Raw genomic sequence first — 21694 nt, 5'->3', positions numbered from 1 at the left:
ATTTACTGGTCAACTGAAAAGTAAACAACAGAAAACTTCCTACCTGTGTGCAAGTGTATCATTTGATTGTGGTACGAGGTATTGCAAGGACTTTTGATGTTATGTATTAAAAGTCCAAGAATTTACAATGTTTATTTAGGAATTACAGTGTAACTGGTATAATTCAATCTTATTTTATTCTAATTAAATGCCAAAAAAGTAAATAATACATATAAAACAGATTTTGATAATGCTTTATTGAAAACCGTTGTCAAACCATGGGATAGTTTTAATTTCCCAAAGTGATAAAAATACCCTTTAACTGTAAATAACTGATTGACCTCAGAGTATGTTACATTCTAGCAAGTCTCCAATGTAAATGACACATGTGGACATAAAGTACATAACATGAAACGATTCTGCTCATGTTGATTGATTGAAGTAAAACTTTTTTCATAGTCCCTTTTGCAATTTTGATGCAGAATGGAGGTTTTGGGTTAGGATTTCAGTCTTGGTGTGGCCTAAAAGGAAAACAGAAATGTTTATGGATATACTAACACAATATGTCTATGTGGAATCTATAATAATTACAAGTAGGTGGTTAATTATTCAGAAACCCATTAGCCATAAATCTCTGAAATGTAAGGCAAGATTGTGTTTACTAAGCAAAATTAAAGGGCCAGTAACAACAAAAAATGAAAGTATTTTAATATAATTTGTTGTTATCCTGCACTGGTAAATATTACAGGACAGATTTATGAAAATGTGTTAAGCTCACTGCAGAAAAATTCACCTCACCACTAGTGTATTTATAAAATGGTGAACTCTAACTTTCACTCATTGATAAATATCCTTCTAAAAATCTCAAAGGAAGGAATAGAAAGTAGGGGTTTTATGTTGTGAGCTCAAATCTCCCATCTTGATAAATCTGCCCCAAAGTATTTGGTTTAGCTGCTATAGTTTTATATCAATAAACTGATGCTTACATCAGATCACCAACCTTTTACCATGTATACCCAAATAAGGAGAGAGTGCAAGATATTGTACAGTCCCTGTACGACTTATTTTATTACCTGTTATCTATATGGAGCCAACACATTCACACAAAGATTGTACATTGTTCCCATCAGTCCGTAAGCCAGTACACATTCACACACACGCACACACACACACTAGGATCAATTTCAGGAGCCAGTAAAGCTGCCTGTATAAACAGAAATGGTCTGACAAAGCCAGTTGTGCCACCTGAGTGTTACTTACCACTGTTAGGTGCCCATTCTTGGCTTTGTACACTTGTGCTTCAGCCCCATGTGTGAAATCAATGATGCCTTCTTTGCCTTGGAAGTGGAAGGTTAAGCTTGGTGGAATAATAGATAGTAACATTAGATGCTGCTAGGGAAGATTAAAGAAAGCAAGGTCTTCTGATTACAGTTATGTTATGCAGCTGGATGATCAGTGTTTGTCATAGTATTGTCATAGCAAAAGATTACACAATGTTTGGTGTGTTAAAGCTGGAAACCTGTAGTTCAAGATCTGTATGCAAGGTGGCACTGTAACACACGATAAGAGTTGTTTGCTTAACTGGAGAGGCTATTATTCTGCTATAGAAATAATTGCATGGTGACTGGTAATTCAACAGTACAGTAGTAATATTTATGTCACATTAAGTATAATAATAACAATAATTTTTATAAAGTGACAGTGAATTGTATACATACCTTCCCTGCGCTATGGTAACTGCATCTTGCTTAGAAGCCAGCATGCACAGTTTGGTTACTGCTTCAAAGATGTGGTCACACTGTAATATGGCATCTCCCTGTATACAAGATAACATAAAACGTATTACTTTGCTGCCATAATGAAGCACAGATAAATTACTAGAGGCAACCATTGCTCTTTTGCAATGTCACAAAGTTTGAGGGGGAGAATCACGTAATATTTACAACTAAATAACTGAGAACAATATGAAGGAACTGTGCAACCACGCATATAACCTAAAATCTCTACTAGCAATAGTACTGGTAATCCATGTTACCTTCTGCTTGTTGTCCTCTGGGGATACATGGATGATCAGAAATCCATCATTCAGGTTACTGACAGAGATTCCTGAAATACAGATTCAGCCAGAGAGTTTGAAGAGTCCTAGCAGTAGCCCCACCAATCATTAATGAACCATTTGGGTATCTGAGAAATAAATATACCCAGCACACTCTCCTCAGCAAATAATAAAGCTCCCCCATGTAGCTAATGTATGTTACCTTTCAGCCCAGAATACTCGATTTTCTGCTTTATCTTGGCTTGCTCGGTCACATACGCTGCTGACTGCGTCAATAGGAGTTGGCGGGGGCGAGCTTTGAATCCATGTCTGTCATATTTCACCGCTGCTATTCCATACTGATTCCAGAGTAATAGTTAATATTATTAATACTTTTTTGTAAAGCTATATTAAAATCCAGACAGTTTAAGAAGCTTTTGATGAATGTAATTTATTTTTATAGGATCCTTTACAAAATGTGTTAATGCACTTGTTACTGGATCAATCTGGAGGCCCTGCTACTATCGTCCTGTTTATGGCCACCTTAAAGATGCAGACACTAATTTTGAAAGATTCCAGCTAGAGGTGGAGTTATAATGAATATGGGTAAATAATAAAAAAAATAAACTGGGTCCTTTGAAAAGAAAATAACTATTACATTGGTGTTTTGAAAAATTATTTATACACCCTTAAGTGACCATACAGGGGGCTAGATTTCCGGTCATCCAGCCAATCACTGGAATATTGTACAATCTGGCCACTTAGATGGATCTGATCAGAAGAGGGAAGGAAGGGCAGCCTCTGCCAGTTCCTTGGTTTGCTAATGTTGCATGTGTGCACTAAAGGGAGGCACTTGCTGATCAAATGTTCTGTTCAGACAAACTTAATTTGAACTGATGGGCTCACAGATAGGGTGTCAAAACTGCCTCTTAGGGGACCCATATTTGCTGTAGTGATAGACCTAAATGGCAGAAACCAGCCAAACTGCCCAAGCATTTGGAGTAAGTGTATGATAATTGTGGAATCATAAGGTTGGCTATTAGATACAATGAAGTGATGAAATGTTCAAGATTCATTGGAATCACTAGGGGAAAATTCAATGCTGTTTCTCATTCTCACTTACCTTAATCCTGTCATAATTCATTAGTTGAAGCACTTTAGGGTTAATATCTTGTTCGCCTGAAGATTAAGCAGTAAGAAATGTATATCATCTATTATACCAGGTGTGAGCCTTAAAATTAGCTTCCAAATCAAACTATAACTAATTACGCAACTGTTTCCATTAGTGATGCTGTGTGTTGTTCCTATAAAACAGGCTAATAAACAATATGATTTAAAAATGCCTCTAAATAGCAAATCCACCCCCTAACAATTAGCAGACACACAACATGAATGTAATGGGCACTCCGCATTCCTTCCACTTGCTCAAAAATGCCACTTTGCCTAGTCATGGTGCAAAAGATTTATGCCTACTTTTTATATTCAATAGTTGTTCCGACTGTTCACATACAGTCATATGAAAAAGTCCTTACAGAAGGACTCAGGGCAAAATATTCATCTAGTTAGTACTAAACAAACAGCTTAATTTAAGCTAATTTAAGTCCAACCTCCAGATAAATGAAACAATTGTAGTTTTCTAAGAAAAGCCCCCTATCGTGTGCTTGCTCCCACTGTAAGGGTTCTCAGTGTGCTCATTATGTGCATGTGTGTGATGTAGATTGGCCAGCATGTCCTCAAACCTGTCACATACACAAGCATAACAAGTGTACAAGGGCACTCGCTCATAATGCAGGTGCCTCAATATGGCTACCCATACAGAGATCTCCCTCCTGGTGTGGGGACCAGAGTGCTTGACAGAGGGCTTTTCTTAGAACACTATTGTTTCCCCCATTCTGAATGTGGGATCTGGAAGCCTGGAGCTCCTGTGAGGAAAAAAGAATTTCAGTGAAAAAGTGATAAAGGTGGTTAAACTTAAACTCTAAAAGGGGAATAATCTGAACAAAGTACCTAAACAGTTTATTCACTATTTGCAACCAGGCAAAATGTATGGATAGGCCCATATCATTATAACCCAGAGGTTCAAAACATTTGTCCATTACTCTATGATTCTCCATGTTCCAGAGTAAAACAAGGTAATATTAACTAGCAAATACAGCCCTGCTGGAGCCTCGTTCTATGTGCATAATTTCGCACATGCACTAACAATTGGGTGTTGGGGCCATTACAGTGAAGGTTATAGCAACATTTATTAGGTTTGACCTCAAAATAGTATTTAAACTTACCAAAGTGACAGTGCTCACTGTCTGAGTGCAGTGCAACAGGTGCAAAGGGAACCCTTGTACATAACTACCTACCAAAGCCATGAGTGGAGTTGTGTTATTGAACAGTTTGTATTGTAGAGGGCTAGGTTAAATTAATGCTTCTCAAAGTCTAATGAACAGATCATCTGTTGTAATTTATCATAGACTGTATAATGTAAACTCACTTAATCGAGTCTCTTCGAAAGGCTGGCAGAGACTTTGCTTGTAACCCTCCTTCTTCCCTTTGAAGATTTGACTGGTCACAACTTTCTGCTGCAGCTGTAAAATATAATGCTCAATAAATATACCTAATGTAAATGGGTGAGAATAGGTGATCATATTCAGTCAACTCTATAAGAAACATTCATACAGTGGAGTGAAAAATTGTCATAATGAGGTGGAGAAGGCCATTGTATATGTAAGTATGTACTCTACCAACATCATAAGAGCAACTTATTTGTTCTAAACACTATTTTACTAAAGGCATCACTTTTTTGGTTTGAGGTTGTATTTTTATTTGTTTAATGAAGCTTGGTGGCCAATAAATTCTGGGCATTTAACGCATGGAGGGTAATGTGAAGGCAATGAAACAGATAATATTTTAAAATTTTGAGCTGGAACGATAGACAAATAGTAGCTAGATGCATGAAAGTATTATACCTGGTGTGTTCTCTGAGGGGTGATTGTCCTGCAGTACTTCCTCACTAGGTTTCTTATGCATAGCTTGTGTAGAAGTTCTGATGTCTGAAACATGAAAAAAATATTATTACTAACAAAATGCATTTATAAAGTGCCATCATATGCCACAGGGCTTCATATAGAAGTCTACATAAATCAGACTCACAGTTTACATACAAATACTAATACAGGGGATATATAGATTTTATAATATACATTCTCAAATATACAGTCTAATCTAGTCCTCTTTTAGAACCACTAAGGGGCCCATTCATTAAAGTATGAATGAGTACGAATGAGAATTTGTAATTTTTCAAACTGTGCGTTATTACCATGATATTTTAGTTAATTTGCGCAACTTTTTCGTGCTTTGCATCAATTTCCGTGACAAGATTGTATTTGTCGCAACGAGTACAAACATTTCGGAATTCATTCAAGCTTTGGTATTGTGACTTTCTTTTGGAGGTTGGAGCTGCAGAGTGCTTTTGAGTCCTATGGAAGGCTTCCAAAATCATGCATTGCAGTTTAAAAGTCAGAAAGTTTTCATGCCATTTACGATTGTGCGGATACGAAAATTTCTTAACTTTCGGATCACAACCACAAAATTTTCGTACGACCACGATACGAATTTCGTGCAATTAACGGAGATTATCATAGTTGCTCTGAATTTTTTCCAATCGTACTTTTAACAATCCGAAAATTGTACTTTGATAAATCTGCCAGTATTTGTTCATGTTCTAAAATATTTTCTGTATTTCACGTTATTATATTCATAAAAGACAGTTCCCATAATTCTTATTCTTTATTAATATGTTCCTTATATTACTGAAATGTTGTAGATGATGTCATTCAAGATGTATATCATTTTATAAAATGTTGTTATTCTAATAGAGGACTTGTACCTTTTCCATGGCTACTGGTGGGGTCAGCCATCTTTTATCCAACACGTTTTTGGGCACATGTTCCCTCAGTTTCCAAAGATAGTTGTAATACATCATGCCAAAGAAGTTTTTGTTTGTGTCTGCATCTGGATTTTTCCGATTGATAAATCCAACAATGAACCTTGAAATAATAATAAAAAAAAACAATAATTCAGAAATCTGGGTCAACTTCATCTCTGATAATGCTCAGTAAACTTACTTACTATTTGATTAAAAAACTTGGTTCACCTTGGTTTGATATGTAAATACATATAAAGAATATTAATCAATGGAGGGCACTCAAATAATCTCTATCACAATATAGAACATAGAAATTTGGTGCAAAAGCAACCCAGAAATATACCCCCATAAAGGGTAGCTAAATCAATGCATTTTGTACAAATATGGGCTTGCACACAAATAATTACTAGCACATGTGGCATGACTATATGGGCCCCCCATAAAAAAATCTTCTGAGGGGCCCAACACTCACAGAAACAGGCCCCTGGCTGATTATGTCCCCTGAAAAAAATCCTATTATTTTGTTGTTGAGGGAGGTTCTTGCATTTTTACCTAGTTTTGCTTGTCAACACTTGGCCCGTCCCAGCCACTCCTGTAAATCACACATAGTGCACCTATTAACATAGAGGATCCTGGAGCTACCACCACCTTTGTAGGAAGCAGTAGCTCCAGGATCCCCTCCCCTGAGTGGCTGGCACCAATAGTTACAGCTAATTTGTTCTAAAGTATCAGGTGCAGATGTTGTTATTTTGATCCCAAGTACCAGAAGCAGCAAAATAGCAAGACCAAATATTTTCAGAATCTGGACCCCCTTTGCGTCCAAGTGCAAGTGTAATTTGCCCACACTTTAATTCACAAACAAGCGCATAAGAAGCATTGCTCCCTGGCAATCACTATTACATGGAATGATGGGAAAAAAGCTTCAATGTGGATAAAAACATGCACTGCACTGTTTTTCACTCGTAAATGAGCCCTATAAGGGCTACCTGAAACTACCATTGCCCTGGGCTCTTTTTTTGAAATTTGTTTAAAATCTAGCTTCAAGAAAGTTTAGCATGCTAGTAATATCCTACAGTATAAACTTGGGAATTCCTTTTAAAAGTGCAACACTTGGATTTGAGGAAACTCAAACATATGATCAATATGAGCAGCGCCTTTTTTTGATATTTTATGCCTTGATGTGTTTTTCTAACCCACATGCCTGTACTCTGTATAGAAAATTGTGCAGGGCTGAAGGTTTAGTTACCCAACATGATGGTTATGGTTAATACAGGGTGTGAATATAAACATACTTTCTGATGGTCTGCACAGCCCATGCACGCTTCTTTGCTTCTCTGCGAGCTAATACCCCTCTCCAGCATGACTCTAGCTTAATAGCTAAAAGAATAAGGTAAAAGGTAACATAAGCATAGCATGCTTCATATGACACACCAGAATCATAAAACACAAATATGTGCTGTTATTCTTGCAAAAAACAAGGACACAAAATTGTTATTGACTTCCTATATAGAAATATACACACATACAGTGGCTCTCTTTGCAAAGTGCTAGTTAAGGGTCTATTCTAACACTGTTTCTAAGCAGCTGTCCTGATCACAAGGAATTTGATTGCAGAAGTATATACATATAGTGCAATAGATTATCTGCTATTAAAAATACTAGAACCCTTACTATGTGTAACCTGGGCTGAGTGGCAACTTATGTTAGTATTGTCTCAATAATTTAACTCCACAAAAAATATATATTTGTAGGTATTTTTTTTATATTTAGGTTAAACCCGTCCCCACCAAGGAGCCCAACAGCGCAGTTTTGGAACTATTGTTTAATAGGAAGTCCATTAAGCTGTCAGGATAGGAAAACTGGGTTTGGCATGAGCCATCCCCTGAACAAAATGTTAACATACTTGTTTATCCTGGGAGTAATATCCATATTACTTGGTACCTTTATATATCTTTATTTAGTTTAGCTAGTTTGTTTTCTTTTTAAAGGGGTCCTCGACTCAGAAACATTTTGCATTTGTTTTGCATGTTCTATAACTGACTCCTGTTAGTCATAGAATATACAAAATATTTTGCAAATATGCAAAACATGATGATCAGAGAACAGAAAGGAAAAACAAATACAGCTTTCAACTACAATTTACAAATACATTTAAAAGCAAGGACCCCTTTAAACAAGACTATTATATTAAGTATTATATGCACCCTGCTGGGTTAAGTATGTTGTTTACATATAACAGCACAATCCATGCCAAATAACAGCAAATACATATTTTTTTTAGCTCAAAGGTAATAAAGTTATTTCAAATACAAATTTGGTATTCATAAACACCTGCAGAAAGGTAGCAAATATGGAAGAGTAAACAATACCTGCTTTTTTCTTCTTCTCAAAAGCTCTTTTTCCTAAACACCCTTTGTATTTGGCTTGGATTTTTGAAACTAGAAGTACACAGAGAATAAAGTAATATAGGACCTGATTACAATTAAGGCACTTTTGTTGACTCTTTTGGCTGTCAAGAATTTTTAACATAATAGAACAATACAGTTATGTACATTTCTTAGAAAGTGTGCAAACACACTGATATTTGCAAACAACATCTGTATGTCCAGCAGAATGGAAAATGTCACTGGAAATAATGTATTCCCACAATAAGATACTCAATATCAAACAACAAGACAGAGCCCTGTTTATTAAATGGATTGTAACATTTTCCATAGTGAAGGCAAGTTTAATTGCAAAAAGCAACTTTCTAATATACAAGCATTACAAGTATCAACTCTGAAGTTATTTGTAAATGTAATTGCTATTGGAAACAGTTGCATGTGCTTTGTCTTTCTCTGCGCTCTTGGTTCTGACTACCGGCACCAATGAAATATATTTTAGTTGTCAGCTCCTCCAGCCAAAACGAATTTTCCCACAATACACTGCAACCTTTTGTGATTATCTTTCTTTACAGTGCATGCAAGGAATTGGAGAAAATAGCTTGAGGGTTGACTACTGTAGCATTGTATTAATAGATTGGCCAAACACATACAGAAACTGCTTTTAACAGCAATTACATTTATAAATGTAATGTAATGTATACGGAAAAGTTGCTTAAAGTTAGGTTTTCTTTCATTATACAAAAATGTATATTTGGGTTTACAACTCCTTTACGGCTTATGTCATAAGTGGCATTTTCTCCACTGGCACAGAAAACTGCAGTCTCCCCCAGTCTGTTACAAGTATTGACAGGAACTACATTCAAGTGTCAGCGTTCTTTTGGGGCACATGCAGTGCTCACAGAACTCACAAAAAAATTGGTGTTGTCTCTGCCAGTGGACTAAATGTCACATGTGACAATAGCCTAAAGTAATGAAATGCTTTAAAATCACTTTTCTAACGCCAAAATTCAAATAGATATGTAGACCTCCAGGACACATCACAAGTATGCCAAACTTTCTATGGATGAATCATGCCACTTATACTGAAGTATTCTGCATCCACCTTGCCAAAGCACACTTTGTATCTCTTAACAAATATGGCAAAATTCAGCTTGAATGTATGTCCACACATACCGAATATGTCTATTTACTACCATAAATGGGCTTTTACAAACTTGAGGTGTGTTTTATTTCAGGGCATCAAAAGTATTTGTAAGAAGGGTGTCATGAAAAGTTTACCCAGCTGATGCTTTCTTATTTCAAATGAATCCACAGTGGCAAACAGCGTACGTGGAAAACGTATGAAAAGCTTTGTTCTGTAAGAAAGAGAGAGCAATACATTACTCTCAAAATCAGTATCTAGTGTCAGAAGCATGAAAATGGAGGCAGCTGTGCCCTGGAATATATGTAGACCTGTTTGATCCTAACCAATGCAGAATTTCAATATGTGCTTGACAAAAAAAAATGTATCTTTTCAAAACATTTTGTTGCTGCCCTGTAAATGTACAGTTGCACCACTTATATAAGGGTAAAAAAGAAAAGATCATACTGTAAATATAGATAAAGATAGATTGATGGCATTTAGAAAGGTGGCAAATCCACGGGTCAAGTAAATAGCATAATTTTTTTTAATTACATTAAGATAGCCATAGCACTCCAATCATTAATCTGTATTTAGAAAATGCATCCTTCCAATCTACATTTGCAGTGATTTATACATATCACTTGTATTTGCCAACCAGCTACAATACAGCTACAATTTAATACATTTGGAAACTAAAAGTAATTTTACCTTCCTAATTTGTATTCATTAGGTTGGTATCCAAGGTACTTCACTAGTTTTTCTACTCCTTCTCGGGCTGGACCTGCCCAGTTAGGCCAAGTTTGTGGACACAGTGATTTGTACCTTAAGCAGAAAAAGCAGGGTTATTTCTTATTTGTAACAAATGCAAAATTATTTATTATTATGAATTACTTAAACTGACAGATGTTTCTACTTCAAATACAGGGCTAGCCTGAGGATCAGGGTACCACTTACTCATTGTTTTCTGCATTTAGAATTATAATACACAAAATGTTATTGGATGTTTTGAAATATTAACAACTATTTTAGCATCTAGCACAATAAATAATGTAATGGAAAATCTTTATAAATGCACCATGCACTCTTGGTCTAAGCCATGAATTATTAATAAAGGTCTTGTTAATAAGAAGAAAAGTTTGTGTGCTGTCTGACATTAAATTGCACATAAACAAGATCAATGTTTATGCGAATATTTTACAATACAATAGATCAGTAAATTAGGTATAAAATTAGTAAAACCATGTAACAACATGCCTATGTTATAAAATTTTACTAAGAATGTAGGCTTCCGGCAAGTTGTATTTTTATTTATGTAAAAATTTTAATTGCGGCTATACAGCCAATTCAAGTTCTTGGAAACGCTGTTTTTAACACAAATATAATCCTTTGTCTACACTTTTAAAGTAGCAAGATGTTTGTATTTGGCTATACCTCTAATAGTTCCTGGGGGGGGGGCGGTACATATATGTACTCACCAGGAAACACTATCCATAACCAATTCCATAATCAATTCAGCCACCCAGGTGGATAAATAGTTGGGTAATCTCTGGCCAGACGGTAAGATATCTGACCTGTCCAACTTCATGTGTAGAGTTACCTTTCCAAGAATATCTCATATTTCCTTCGATAGGCAAATCCGGCTCTTCTGACCCGTAAATGCTCCATGAGGCCAAGGTACTTTACCTGATGGCGGACAAGCATATCTTCAAACTTTCCTGCAACCAACAGTGAATGCAAACAGAAAACAGCAGAAGCACATTGTTTTAAAAGCAAGAACACATGATGAACTGAATTCAAACGCAAGTTAAAAAAGGTTTTGTTTATATATGTTCATATTGTCTCCAAGTCAACAAAAAATAAATCAGTAATGGTGGGGCTCTAAAATGCAAATTTAACACTCAAAGTTTCTGTGTATAGCATTATGTGGAGTTTTCTTGGTCACCCACTTATATATTTATAAATATATATATTGACAATGCAAAATAGCCATAATGTATGTCTGCAAATTTAGTGAGAAAAGTGCAATTTCGAGCACAATGGCCATGTTTTTTCCCCACAATGCAGTATTTTTTTTGCAGAATTTCAGCATCATTACGGTTCCAAAGGGCTGATGTCTTGGCACAATTGCACAGCATCTACCAAAACTGCATGTGAATTGGCAAATTAACATAACTCCATGCATTCTGTTGCAAATCAGGCACAACTGAGTGGAATTCTTTCCAGTGTTCGGCATGCACGTGCAGCAGCACTTCATTAGGAACGAAAGTCAGGAAGTGCTAAGTGGCACCAAGCACATTAGACCTTAATGAAAGCAGTTTTATGCAACTGACATCAGTAAAATTGCGGGGACCACAACTGCACAACTAAAGTGTCTGTCTCTATACTAAAGCAATATCCAAGACTGAAGAAATAACCTGTTTTCCTTCAGACGATGTTCTCACCAGGTTGTTTGGTGTTATTCGGCTTGATACACCTGATGTATGTAGGCTCCTTTAACAGAAGGATTTCTATCAGAGATGACAAGCTGTTCTTGAACTGTGTTGTTACCTGGAAGTACAGAAGTGAAAAATATGGATTTACAGTCTCTTGCTATACTCCAAAAAGCAGCAGAAAGAAGTTATTTAATTGACAATACACATGAAGCTTAACACAAACAAATATAAGCTCTGTCTACTAAAAGCAGCACAAAAAAGTACACTTACTAGTGATACTGCCTTGTTCCTATAAACCAGGGATCCCCAACCTTTTATACCCGTGAGCAACATTTAAATGGAAAAAGTGTTGGGGAGCAACACAAGCATGAAAAGCGTTTCTAGGAGTAGCAATAAAAGCTATAATTGGCTACTTAATAGCCCCTATGTGGCTCTGTTTGGTATTATACTTGGTTTTTATGCAACCAAAACTTGCCTCCTTACCAGAAATTCAAAAATAATCACCTGCTTTGAGGCCACAGGGAGCAACATCCATGGGGTTGGCGAGCAACATGTTGCTCACGAGCCACTGGTTGGGGAACACTGCTATAAACTATAGGGGCTCCTATTTGCACCCAAAAATCAGGGCTACCCCAGGGTCTAACTGCCCAAAAGGCCCAGGACTTGGTACAGGCCTTACTCAAAACTCATACTGAGATGTTTCTATCATTTATTTGAAAGTGTCAGTACCACTGCAACTGCCAAGGGAATAAATCAATAGCTATATTTTCATGTATTACAAAATGGATTATCAATACTGTACAATGAGTTGGTAATTTTACCTCAGGTTATCAATAGCCATGTATAAACTAATTAGATTCACTCACAGTCTCCGGCCTCCTCCTATTGTCCAACTCGGTGGGATGAAAACAATCTCTTAAAATATAGTTTTTGGATTTCAGAACCACCTGCAAACATCAGACTATTATTAAATAATATGATTTATAAATAATAATAATTATGATTTCATTATAGTATCACGGATCATTTTTGAAGGAAGTATTTTATTACCTCTTTCAAATTTCTGTACAGCAAATCATTATTTTTCTCCAAAAATCCTAAATGATAGAAAAACAATAAGTTAGAGCCATTTATCTCTGTACATAACATAAAAATTTTATCTCTTTAAAACAGTACATATCTTTTTCAGTTATGAGTTCAAGTGTGACTTTGCTAAGGAGATATATATTTAGTATTTACAGCTGGTACGAAGTTGTCTGCAGGAGGAAACTTTGCGGGAATTCGGAAAGCCAAAGCAATGCGTTGGCCTTTCCACCGGTGACTCATATTGTGCTGGTGGAAAGGCATTTTGGAGCAGTTAGTCACCCATGGTAGCAGAGATCTATTGCGGGCGACTATTATTTGCCTAAAGCAGGGATCCCCAACCTTTTATACCCGTGAGCCACATTTAAATGTAAAAAGTGTTGGGGAGCAACACAAGCATGAAAAAGGTTCCTGGGGGTGCCAATAATTGGCTAGTTAATAGTCCCTAGGTGGACTGGCAGCCTACAAGAGCCTCTGTCTGGCATTACACAGGGTTTTTATACAACCAAAACTTGCCTCCTTATCAGAAGTTTAAAAATGAGCACCTGCTTTGCTTGGAGGCCACTGGGAGCAACATCCAAGGGGTTGGTGAGCAACATCTTGGTCACTAGCTACTGTTTGGGGAACACTGGCCTAAATTAACAATTTTCCTGATCCCAAGAAGCAATGTCAGATAAACCAGCAATCCAATGAGAAGCCTCTGTATAGTGAGCTGCTCTTAATCTAAGAAGGTAACAGGCTGTAGTTGGGGAAAGGAGGGCTTTATTTATGTACAGAGGCTTCTCAGTGGGCTGCTAATATGTTTCATCATTACACTGAATGTGGCTTTAGTTTCATTTTCATATTTTGCCCTGTTTAGAGCAATAAATAACAAAAAACAAAACTATTTCCTATTTAAAACAGTAGGCAAAAAGTATGTTCTGCACAAGCCCTATGCATTGAACTAATGTTAAAGAAGGTAGTATACAATTATTCTGGCCACCATACATTTCTCAATAGGTGTTTTTATAAAAGACTTGTTAACTAAAATGACTTGACTTCAGGTTGTGTTTACCCTGTTTGCTTTATATATGTCAGAACCAGTGGATTACTATACCACACACTGAACCTATACACTGGTATTTGAGGTCAGTAACAATGGGTAAATTAACTTTAAGTACTGCTATGCCCTAAACTATAAACATTATAACTGTTTCAAGTATGTGTTGGTACAAAGAGAACGTGATTTACATCTATGTGAAAAAAAAAACCGTGGAAGGAAAGTGGATAAAAGGCCCAACATTGATGACAAGCAGTGGCGTAGCGAGGGGGGTGCCGAGGGGGCCATGGCCCCGGGCGGCGTATCAGAAGGGGCGGCGGCGGTTCCTTCTCTCTTACAGGCAACAGGCGCTTTTATAAGGTTGCGCCCGTGCGTATGACGTCACACGTCAGCGATGAGGCGCAACCTTATAGAAGCGCCTGTTGCCTGTAAGAGAGAAGGAGCCGCCGCCGATGGTCTGTTGGGGGTATGTACTATGGGGGAAATTGGGGGCACTGTGTGGGGGCTACTGTCTATGGGGAAATTGGGGCACTTTCCATGGGGGGGCCAGGTCTTTGTGGGGTATTGTGTATGGGGGCACTTCCTATTGGGGGCACTGTGTATGGGGCAATTGGGGCTCTGTGTATGGGGGCACTTCCTATTGGGGGCACTTTGTATGGGGCAATTGGGGGCACTGTTTATGGGGGCACTGTGTATGGGGGCACTTTCTATTGGGGGAACTGTGTATGGGGCAATTGGGGCACTGTGTATGGGGGCACTTTCTGTGGGGGGGGGCAAGGTCTTTGGGGGGTACTGTCTATGGGGGAACTGTGTATGGGGAAATTGGGGCACTGTGTATGGGGGCACTTCCTATTGGGGGCACTGTCTAAGGGCAATTGGGGCACTGTGTGGAGGGGGCTGTCTATGGGGAAATTGGGGCACTTTCTATGGGCAATTGGAGGCAATGTGTGTGGGGGGCACTGTGTATGGGGCAATTGGGGGCACTGTGTATGGGGGTACTGTCTATGGGGCAGTTGTATGGGGGGACCGTGGCCAGAATAGCGTTAGGGGGGCCTGGCCAGCATAGTGTTAGGGGGCACTGTGGTAGGGTGACCCTAATACTTTTTATGTCTGTGTGTCCTGTACTGATGGGAGGGGCCCCGTGATTTCTGATGGCGGCCCTGCCACCATGGGCAGCCACGGACGCACAGCTGAATCCACTTTTGACAATTATGACATGCGCACCGCATTTCAAATTCAATCAAAAAAAAAAAAAAAATTTAATGCTGCTTTTTTTATTTTGTCTATTTTTGTTAAGAATAACTAAATAGAGGGGCGGCAAATTTCCGGTCGGCCCCAGGCGACGAAAGCCCACGCTACACCACTGATGACAAGCTAAAGGGAACTTAAACAAATTAGTAACCACAAAAGGGAATAAACCAAAAAAGTCCGAAATAATCTGCTGAAGAATATAAGCATGAAAGAATGTCTATTTTTGCACTCACCAACTGCGCAATATGTAACTTCTCCTGCATAGTGAATAAGCCTGAAATCCACCCAGTCTATAGTTTTTCTGGCTACTGGATCTGCAAGTTTGCGCCTATTCAGAGAAAATAGTGGAATATATACATAAAAGAAACAATTCTCAGTCAAATAATAGTAACAACTATTGATAGAATAAAACCCCACTTTGGGTTAGAGGCGCAGAAACGATTTTTAATAATAATCACCCTTTGTATTTATGTAATGGAATTATTAAGATAATATAAAATAATACTCTTCTATCTTTCTTCCATAATCCTTGTCTCATCCCAAAGTCTTGACAAGCAAAAACACATGTGATTATCATTTCACAACCCCATGGATGTAGACTGATAATACTGGAGGTGTGGCTAGGCCAGGAAGGAAAGACTAGGAAAGCCAGCTACAGTCTCTTAAAATTAGCTCCTATTCTGAACACAAAGAGAACACTAGACACAAATTAAATATAGATTTTCTGAGTGTGCAAGCTTCATTTCTACCTGATACAAAAATCTTGGGAGCATAAAAGAATACTGATAAAATAGCTTCAGTTGCATTATATTAATCACTTGCTATGTGTGATATGTTTAGAAGTCATATTTGGAATGGAAAAATTAAAAAACAACTGTAACTTATTTTATTTGTTCTTTGTCTTAGTTTTACATGTTAGCAAACATAAAACTAAGCACTTACGTTAAGAAATGGGGGTGATCCCCAACCTTCTCTTCCAGTTTTGCTAAGAAGCTGAGGTCTGTGGCCTCCCCAGGTCTCAGGCACTCTTCGTCCTATTAGAACAGTACCACAGCGTAGGGTTAATGCAAGAAGTGCAAAAACAAATGCAAATTGCCATGCTTTTTACTTATAATGCAGTGTTAATTCCTGTAGGTGTTCACTGAGCAGCATGTAAACAATTTGTGCACCTATACCTGCAGTGCAATTGAAAATGATCAGAACAAATAACCCAGTGCAGGGATCCCCAACCTTTTTCCCTGTAAGCCACACTCAAATGTAAAAAGCGTTGGGGAGCAACACAGGCATGAAAAATTTTCACGAGGGTGCCAAATAAGGGCTGTGATTGCCTATTTGGTAGCTCCTATGTGGACTGGCAGCCTAAATGAGGCTCTGTTTGGTAGTACTACTGGTTTTTATCCAACAAAAACTTGCCTCAAGCCAGGAATTCAAAATTAAGCACCTCATTTTTGGGCATTGAGAGCAATATACAAGGGGTTGGGGACAACATGTTGCTCACAAACCACTGGTTGGGGATCATTGCCCTAGTGGTTTATAAATTACATAACATGAGCACTGTTGAACTATAGACTTTTTTAATAGTACAAAAGTGGGCATGCAGATTGGAGGTTGTGTCTACTTTAGTCCCTGAGACACAATGACCAGGCAAGAGCACTACTCCCTTTGTATGTTGCATCAACAATCAATTAATGTTGCACCTGCTACATCACAAGCAACTGTGTGGAACACAAGAGTGTGAAATACTTTAATACTTTAATGGTGCTTTGTGTGTAAAAAATGGTGCATTTTGCGATTTTTGGCATATTGCACTCCATTAGTAAATGAGCCCTTGGTTTTCTAAAGGTGGGTAAAGTAGAGAAAAATGCAACCTAATGCATTTGACAGTGATTAGTTTAGAGGTATAGGATGTATCATCTATGATATATATGATATATGGATTCATGCTGCTTAGTAAGAATCAAGTACAAGGTACGTTTTAAATATTACAGAGAAAAAGGTGATCATTTAAAAACATTAGAATTTTTGCTTTGAATAGACTCTGTGAGAGATGGCAAGTGTATCAGGTTTTTTGGATAAACAATATCATTCCTGTACTACAACACCTCCAAGTTTCCAGAGCTTACTGGGAGCTATACAGCACAAAACTTGAAGGAACAGGGGAACTGGATCCTATCAAAAGGCGGAAAAGAAGGTTGCAGCAGAACAATAACTACTTTGACACAACCAGGTGAGCCAGGGGATTAACACTGCTAAATGTATCTTGGATGTATTGAGATGTAATTTTAAATGTAATTTTTAGATGTATTTTTAGATTTATTTATTTTGTCTGTGAGAGCTAAGCATAGCCTACGGGCTATACACAAAAGAAAGTCCCAGAGAATACAGAAAATACTCACTACAAGTAGAACTGTCAGGTATTTGGTAAATTTAAAAGAAAATCAAACTACAAAATCTATACAGGAAAACTAATTACTCCTAATGACATTCTGTCAGGCCACAAAAGTATTTCCACTATGCTAAGGGAAAGGGTTTGCCAGGGGCTTTCTTACTATGGGTTCCTACCTTGTTAGTCTATAAGGGGTTTGAACTTATATAACAGAGGTTAACTGAATATTTTGCATACACAATTCTTACCATTATGGCAATGATCCCTTTGTACTTCTCTTCAATTAGATCACAGATAATTTTATTGTCAAAGTATTGTACAGGTTCCCACTGAAAAAAAAAAGATATTGTCATAAATAGATTTATTGCACTTAATATACAAACTTTCTTACCAAAAGCAATCAAATAATTAAAAGAGGGTATGAGTAAAATAGCAACTACATGAATATCAAACATCCCAGTCACATCAGATCAAGATCCCACCAGAAAATGGATGGCCTGCCAGCTAAAAGTAACAGATGTATTCTTTGCCTCTCATTAATTAAGAGGCTCCATTACGTTATGAAACCTGTAAGGTTGGTTAAACAGTAGATACTTCCTTGGCACTGTGAACTTGGTTTAAAAACATTATACAGTGTACAGTCATTGTTTCAAGTGAAACTGATAGCGGTAATTAGAGGAATGGTTGAGGTCTAAGCCTTGAATATATTATCTGACAGGGCATAAAGAGTAAACAGGGCATAACAACATGTCTGTACAGTAGTGTATGCTTTACTTGTATATATCAAAGTTTCTTACCTCAATACCTTCTATTTCATATTCCTCTTGTTCTGCCTTTAGTGTCATGGAAATAAAGAGCTGCTGTAGCTTTTCATTGCAGTAATTAATGCAGAACTGTTCAAAGCTGCAGAGTTAAAATATTATATAAGAGACCAATATAAGAGACTACAATGGCATTTTATTTAGAATAAAAAGTGTTTAATAACAGGTATAGGATCTATCATATCATACTGTAGATCGTTCAACATATGGTGTTCCAAATTAATTTAAATCAACGCAAAAGTTTTTTAGTGAAAAAAACAGACATTTATTGGCTCAGAAGATTTAACACAAATTCAAAAAAACATAAGCCATACTATACCACAGTGGAAAGGAAAACCCAGTGCCTCATGGTACCCACTCTCCTTCCTAACGCGTTTCGCACCATTGGGTGCTTCATCAGAGGAAGTCTGATTAAGCATTTTGGATAACAGATCACATACCTGTGTTTCACTTCTAGAATGTTGTGCATAATTAATATTACCTGTTTGTCTCAAAAACCTCAAATCCATAAATGTCAAGAAGTCCAATAACTGTTTTCTTTGGTGGGTCCTATTAACACACAAAGTACAGAGTTTACATTTTGCTCCATGGAAAACCATACTGCAAAATGATTAAAATAAACTTCTTTATCTGATCTCCCAATTAGTGTTTGTGTAAATATTTGGCTAAATATAAATTGAGATTGCCTATTCTTTGGCTTTCTTTACAAAGAAGCTATAAAGCAAAGCTGTCCAGCATTGTGGCCTGCCTATGTCATACTGTATATTACACTAAACAGCACCTACAGAGCCAAGCTGGAGGCCTGGTAGATGTATTACCTTGTTGGCCAGAGAGCTATTAATTTTGTTGACCAGCCAATTGAAAGACCTTCCATAAATAGCTTTGGCGAGGGCATCACGTGCATAGTAAGCCAGCTCTAAATTCAAAGGACTGAGAACCTGCAAATAAAAAATGAGCTCAAATGAGCATTTTTAGTCTCCTTGGCCCTGGGAACAAACAATACCCAAAAGAACTTCAAACAACAATAAAATACATAAAAAGTGCATTCAATCATTATTATCATGTAGCAAAGTTACTGTAAGTTATTGTACAGCGCTGCGTACCCTTGTGGCACTTTATAAATAAAGGTTTACATACATACATATATCATATAGCAAAGGCAGAAAAGTCATACTGAAGCAAAAAGAGTCACTCTCTGTTTTGGGGAATTGATCTTTACCCTCAACCTATTGCATGTGCATATGCCCACAACCTACAGCCAAATTAAAAAATCCAAGTCTATGTGTGGCAGTGGGTTTTCATGCAGGTTCTAAAATTAGAGCTGACATCCCCCTTTCACCCATTTTAAAAGCCCAATGCACACAGGGAGCTTTAAAGAAGGATAAAATAAAGACTCAGTCTAAACTACATGTACTTTTTGAATAAAAATGTTTATGCAATGTAGTACATTGTAGATCTATACATTAATGCAGATCTATACATTAATGTAGATCTATACATTCAAGATGCTTGTTACACCTTTTTATGTAACTGTGTTATGCAGTAAGATGGGCCTGAACAAATGTTGAACCACAAAGAAGGACATTAAGAGGTCTCCAATACTCTGTTTTAGATAAATGGTTAAAGTTTACCAAAACACTGCATAATACAGCAAAGTATACAAGGTCTGCTTCCTTAGGAGATTTGCACATTATATATTCTCTTTAATTCTTGGTATGTCACATACCTCTTCTGACCTGGCTTCAATCTTTTTATTTGTCAGTGCTTCTTGCAAAATGGACACGGGAACACCAAGTAGCTGTGGGGAGTAAAAACAAGGTGGTTATATAAGTTGATCCTATATGAGTAAATACAGAGAAAACATGGACACAACATAGAAGCAAAATGTATTCACTTACTCCTTAAACTACAAAGAACAGGTAGCTGGAAAAGCTGCCACTACTTATTCCCTACTCAGCTAAAAGTAGAATGACTTCCATATAGTGCATTCCTACCTACTAAAGTGTTGGTGAGCATCCCAATCTAACCTTTAGTTTACTAGCAGTGTAAAAGTTTAAATACAATGGCCAAACTGAGCAATTTCCCAATCTTAAGTGATTCCAGCTATGTATTTTTCAGATGTTACAACAAATAAGCTGTGTATGCACACATCTTAATCATCCATTAAAAAGATGTGTACCTTTTAATATTTCCAGAATGCAATGACAAGTGCTTTACAACTATATATCACGCTTGCATTTTTATGAAAGTACTTCACTGCCCCAAGGAATACCTTAGATATCCACTGCATCTGAGATCCATTCCTGATGATTGCATGACCATGGGTGTCTTCTTCATACTTTATATTCCCCAGATGTAGAACACTGGCTACTATTCCAAAAAGATGCTGATGAGAAATGTCAGCTGGTGAGAATGAGTATGAATGTCAGTGATTAATATAGTAATCCAGGTTATGCAATGTGGCTCCCATCTGTACAGATGGTGCTGACCTGATGCAGCAAGTGCTTAATATAAACACAGCCCAGCATTCATTTCAAGGCAGAGATTGCTGGCAACATTTTGGCTGGGTGTGGCATGTGTTCTATCCCAGAAACATAGAGAGTGCCATATGTGTCAGGGACATCTTTTCATTTGATATTCTGGTGTTCTACAGTACATGCTATATTTTTGCCACAAAGCTAGTCATCTCTTTAATGTAATACTTATGTCATCATACTTCAAAATCACCTTTATGGTAATATAGATTTTTTTTATCCTACCTCAATATCTGCTTCCGTGAATTCAATAATAGTGAATGCCCTACGGACAAGCTTCCAGTTGGTTTTGTCACAGATGGAGCTTACTTTGGCACACTCACCCTAGCAAAGGAAATTAACAGTTTATAAAAAAACATCTTTCATTGCACTATATTTCTAGAATTGGAGCACCTTACTTGGATCAGGTAACTGTACATCTGTGGATTACGTTCCAGGCCCAACCAACGGATAAGATGATCCTCGCCTCCTTCTAGCAGCTGATAGAAAATGTGAAAGTTCCTCTCCCCAGGATTCTGATGAACCACACGTGATTTTTCTATCAGGTAGCTCAGGATATGTCCTCCAGCTGGGGCTCCCTGCAGAAGAACAAAAACCGCAATAAAAGGCAACTTTCACAGTAATAATTTCTCATCTCACTGATGATGATGAGGTCCAGCACTTCAGCATAAAATATATAGCCACAGACTGACAACCACAAGCATATTG

General features: G+C 37.4%; 1 protein-coding gene across 1 annotated transcript in view; it reads right to left on the bottom strand.

Moving 5' to 3' along the window:
- Positions 1 to 217: 217 nt before the first annotated feature.
- myo1h (myosin IH) overlaps positions 218 to 21694 on the bottom strand; it is a 38570-nt gene continuing 17093 nt past the window's right edge. Inside the window, exons 6-32 of the mRNA XM_018089962.2 lie at positions 21385 to 21564; positions 21212 to 21310; positions 20725 to 20838; positions 20179 to 20250; positions 19271 to 19390; positions 18934 to 19001; positions 18429 to 18534; positions 17880 to 17960; positions 16188 to 16279; positions 15479 to 15573; positions 12923 to 12969; positions 12739 to 12819; positions 11882 to 11987; positions 11038 to 11155; positions 10149 to 10262; positions 9596 to 9672; positions 8303 to 8371; positions 7226 to 7310; positions 5895 to 6054; positions 4975 to 5058; positions 4500 to 4593; positions 3138 to 3193; positions 2238 to 2373; positions 2015 to 2085; positions 1698 to 1795; positions 1240 to 1336; positions 218 to 500 (exon numbers count right to left, since the gene is read on the bottom strand). Coding sequence (XP_017945451.1) covers positions 477 to 500; positions 1240 to 1336; positions 1698 to 1795; positions 2015 to 2085; positions 2238 to 2373; positions 3138 to 3193; positions 4500 to 4593; positions 4975 to 5058; positions 5895 to 6054; positions 7226 to 7310; positions 8303 to 8371; positions 9596 to 9672; positions 10149 to 10262; positions 11038 to 11155; positions 11882 to 11987; positions 12739 to 12819; positions 12923 to 12969; positions 15479 to 15573; positions 16188 to 16279; positions 17880 to 17960; positions 18429 to 18534; positions 18934 to 19001; positions 19271 to 19390; positions 20179 to 20250; positions 20725 to 20838; positions 21212 to 21310; positions 21385 to 21564 — 2544 coding nt within the window. The 3' untranslated portion in view covers positions 218 to 476. The remainder of the gene's footprint in view (positions 501 to 1239; positions 1337 to 1697; positions 1796 to 2014; positions 2086 to 2237; positions 2374 to 3137; positions 3194 to 4499; positions 4594 to 4974; positions 5059 to 5894; positions 6055 to 7225; positions 7311 to 8302; positions 8372 to 9595; positions 9673 to 10148; positions 10263 to 11037; positions 11156 to 11881; positions 11988 to 12738; positions 12820 to 12922; positions 12970 to 15478; positions 15574 to 16187; positions 16280 to 17879; positions 17961 to 18428; positions 18535 to 18933; positions 19002 to 19270; positions 19391 to 20178; positions 20251 to 20724; positions 20839 to 21211; positions 21311 to 21384; positions 21565 to 21694) is intronic.

This window comes from Xenopus tropicalis, chromosome 1 (assembly GCF_000004195.4).
Source record: "Xenopus tropicalis strain Nigerian chromosome 1, UCB_Xtro_10.0, whole genome shotgun sequence".
Lineage (NCBI taxonomy): Eukaryota > Metazoa > Chordata > Amphibia > Anura > Pipidae > Xenopus > Xenopus tropicalis.
This window is presented reverse-complemented; position numbering and strand designations above follow the sequence as displayed.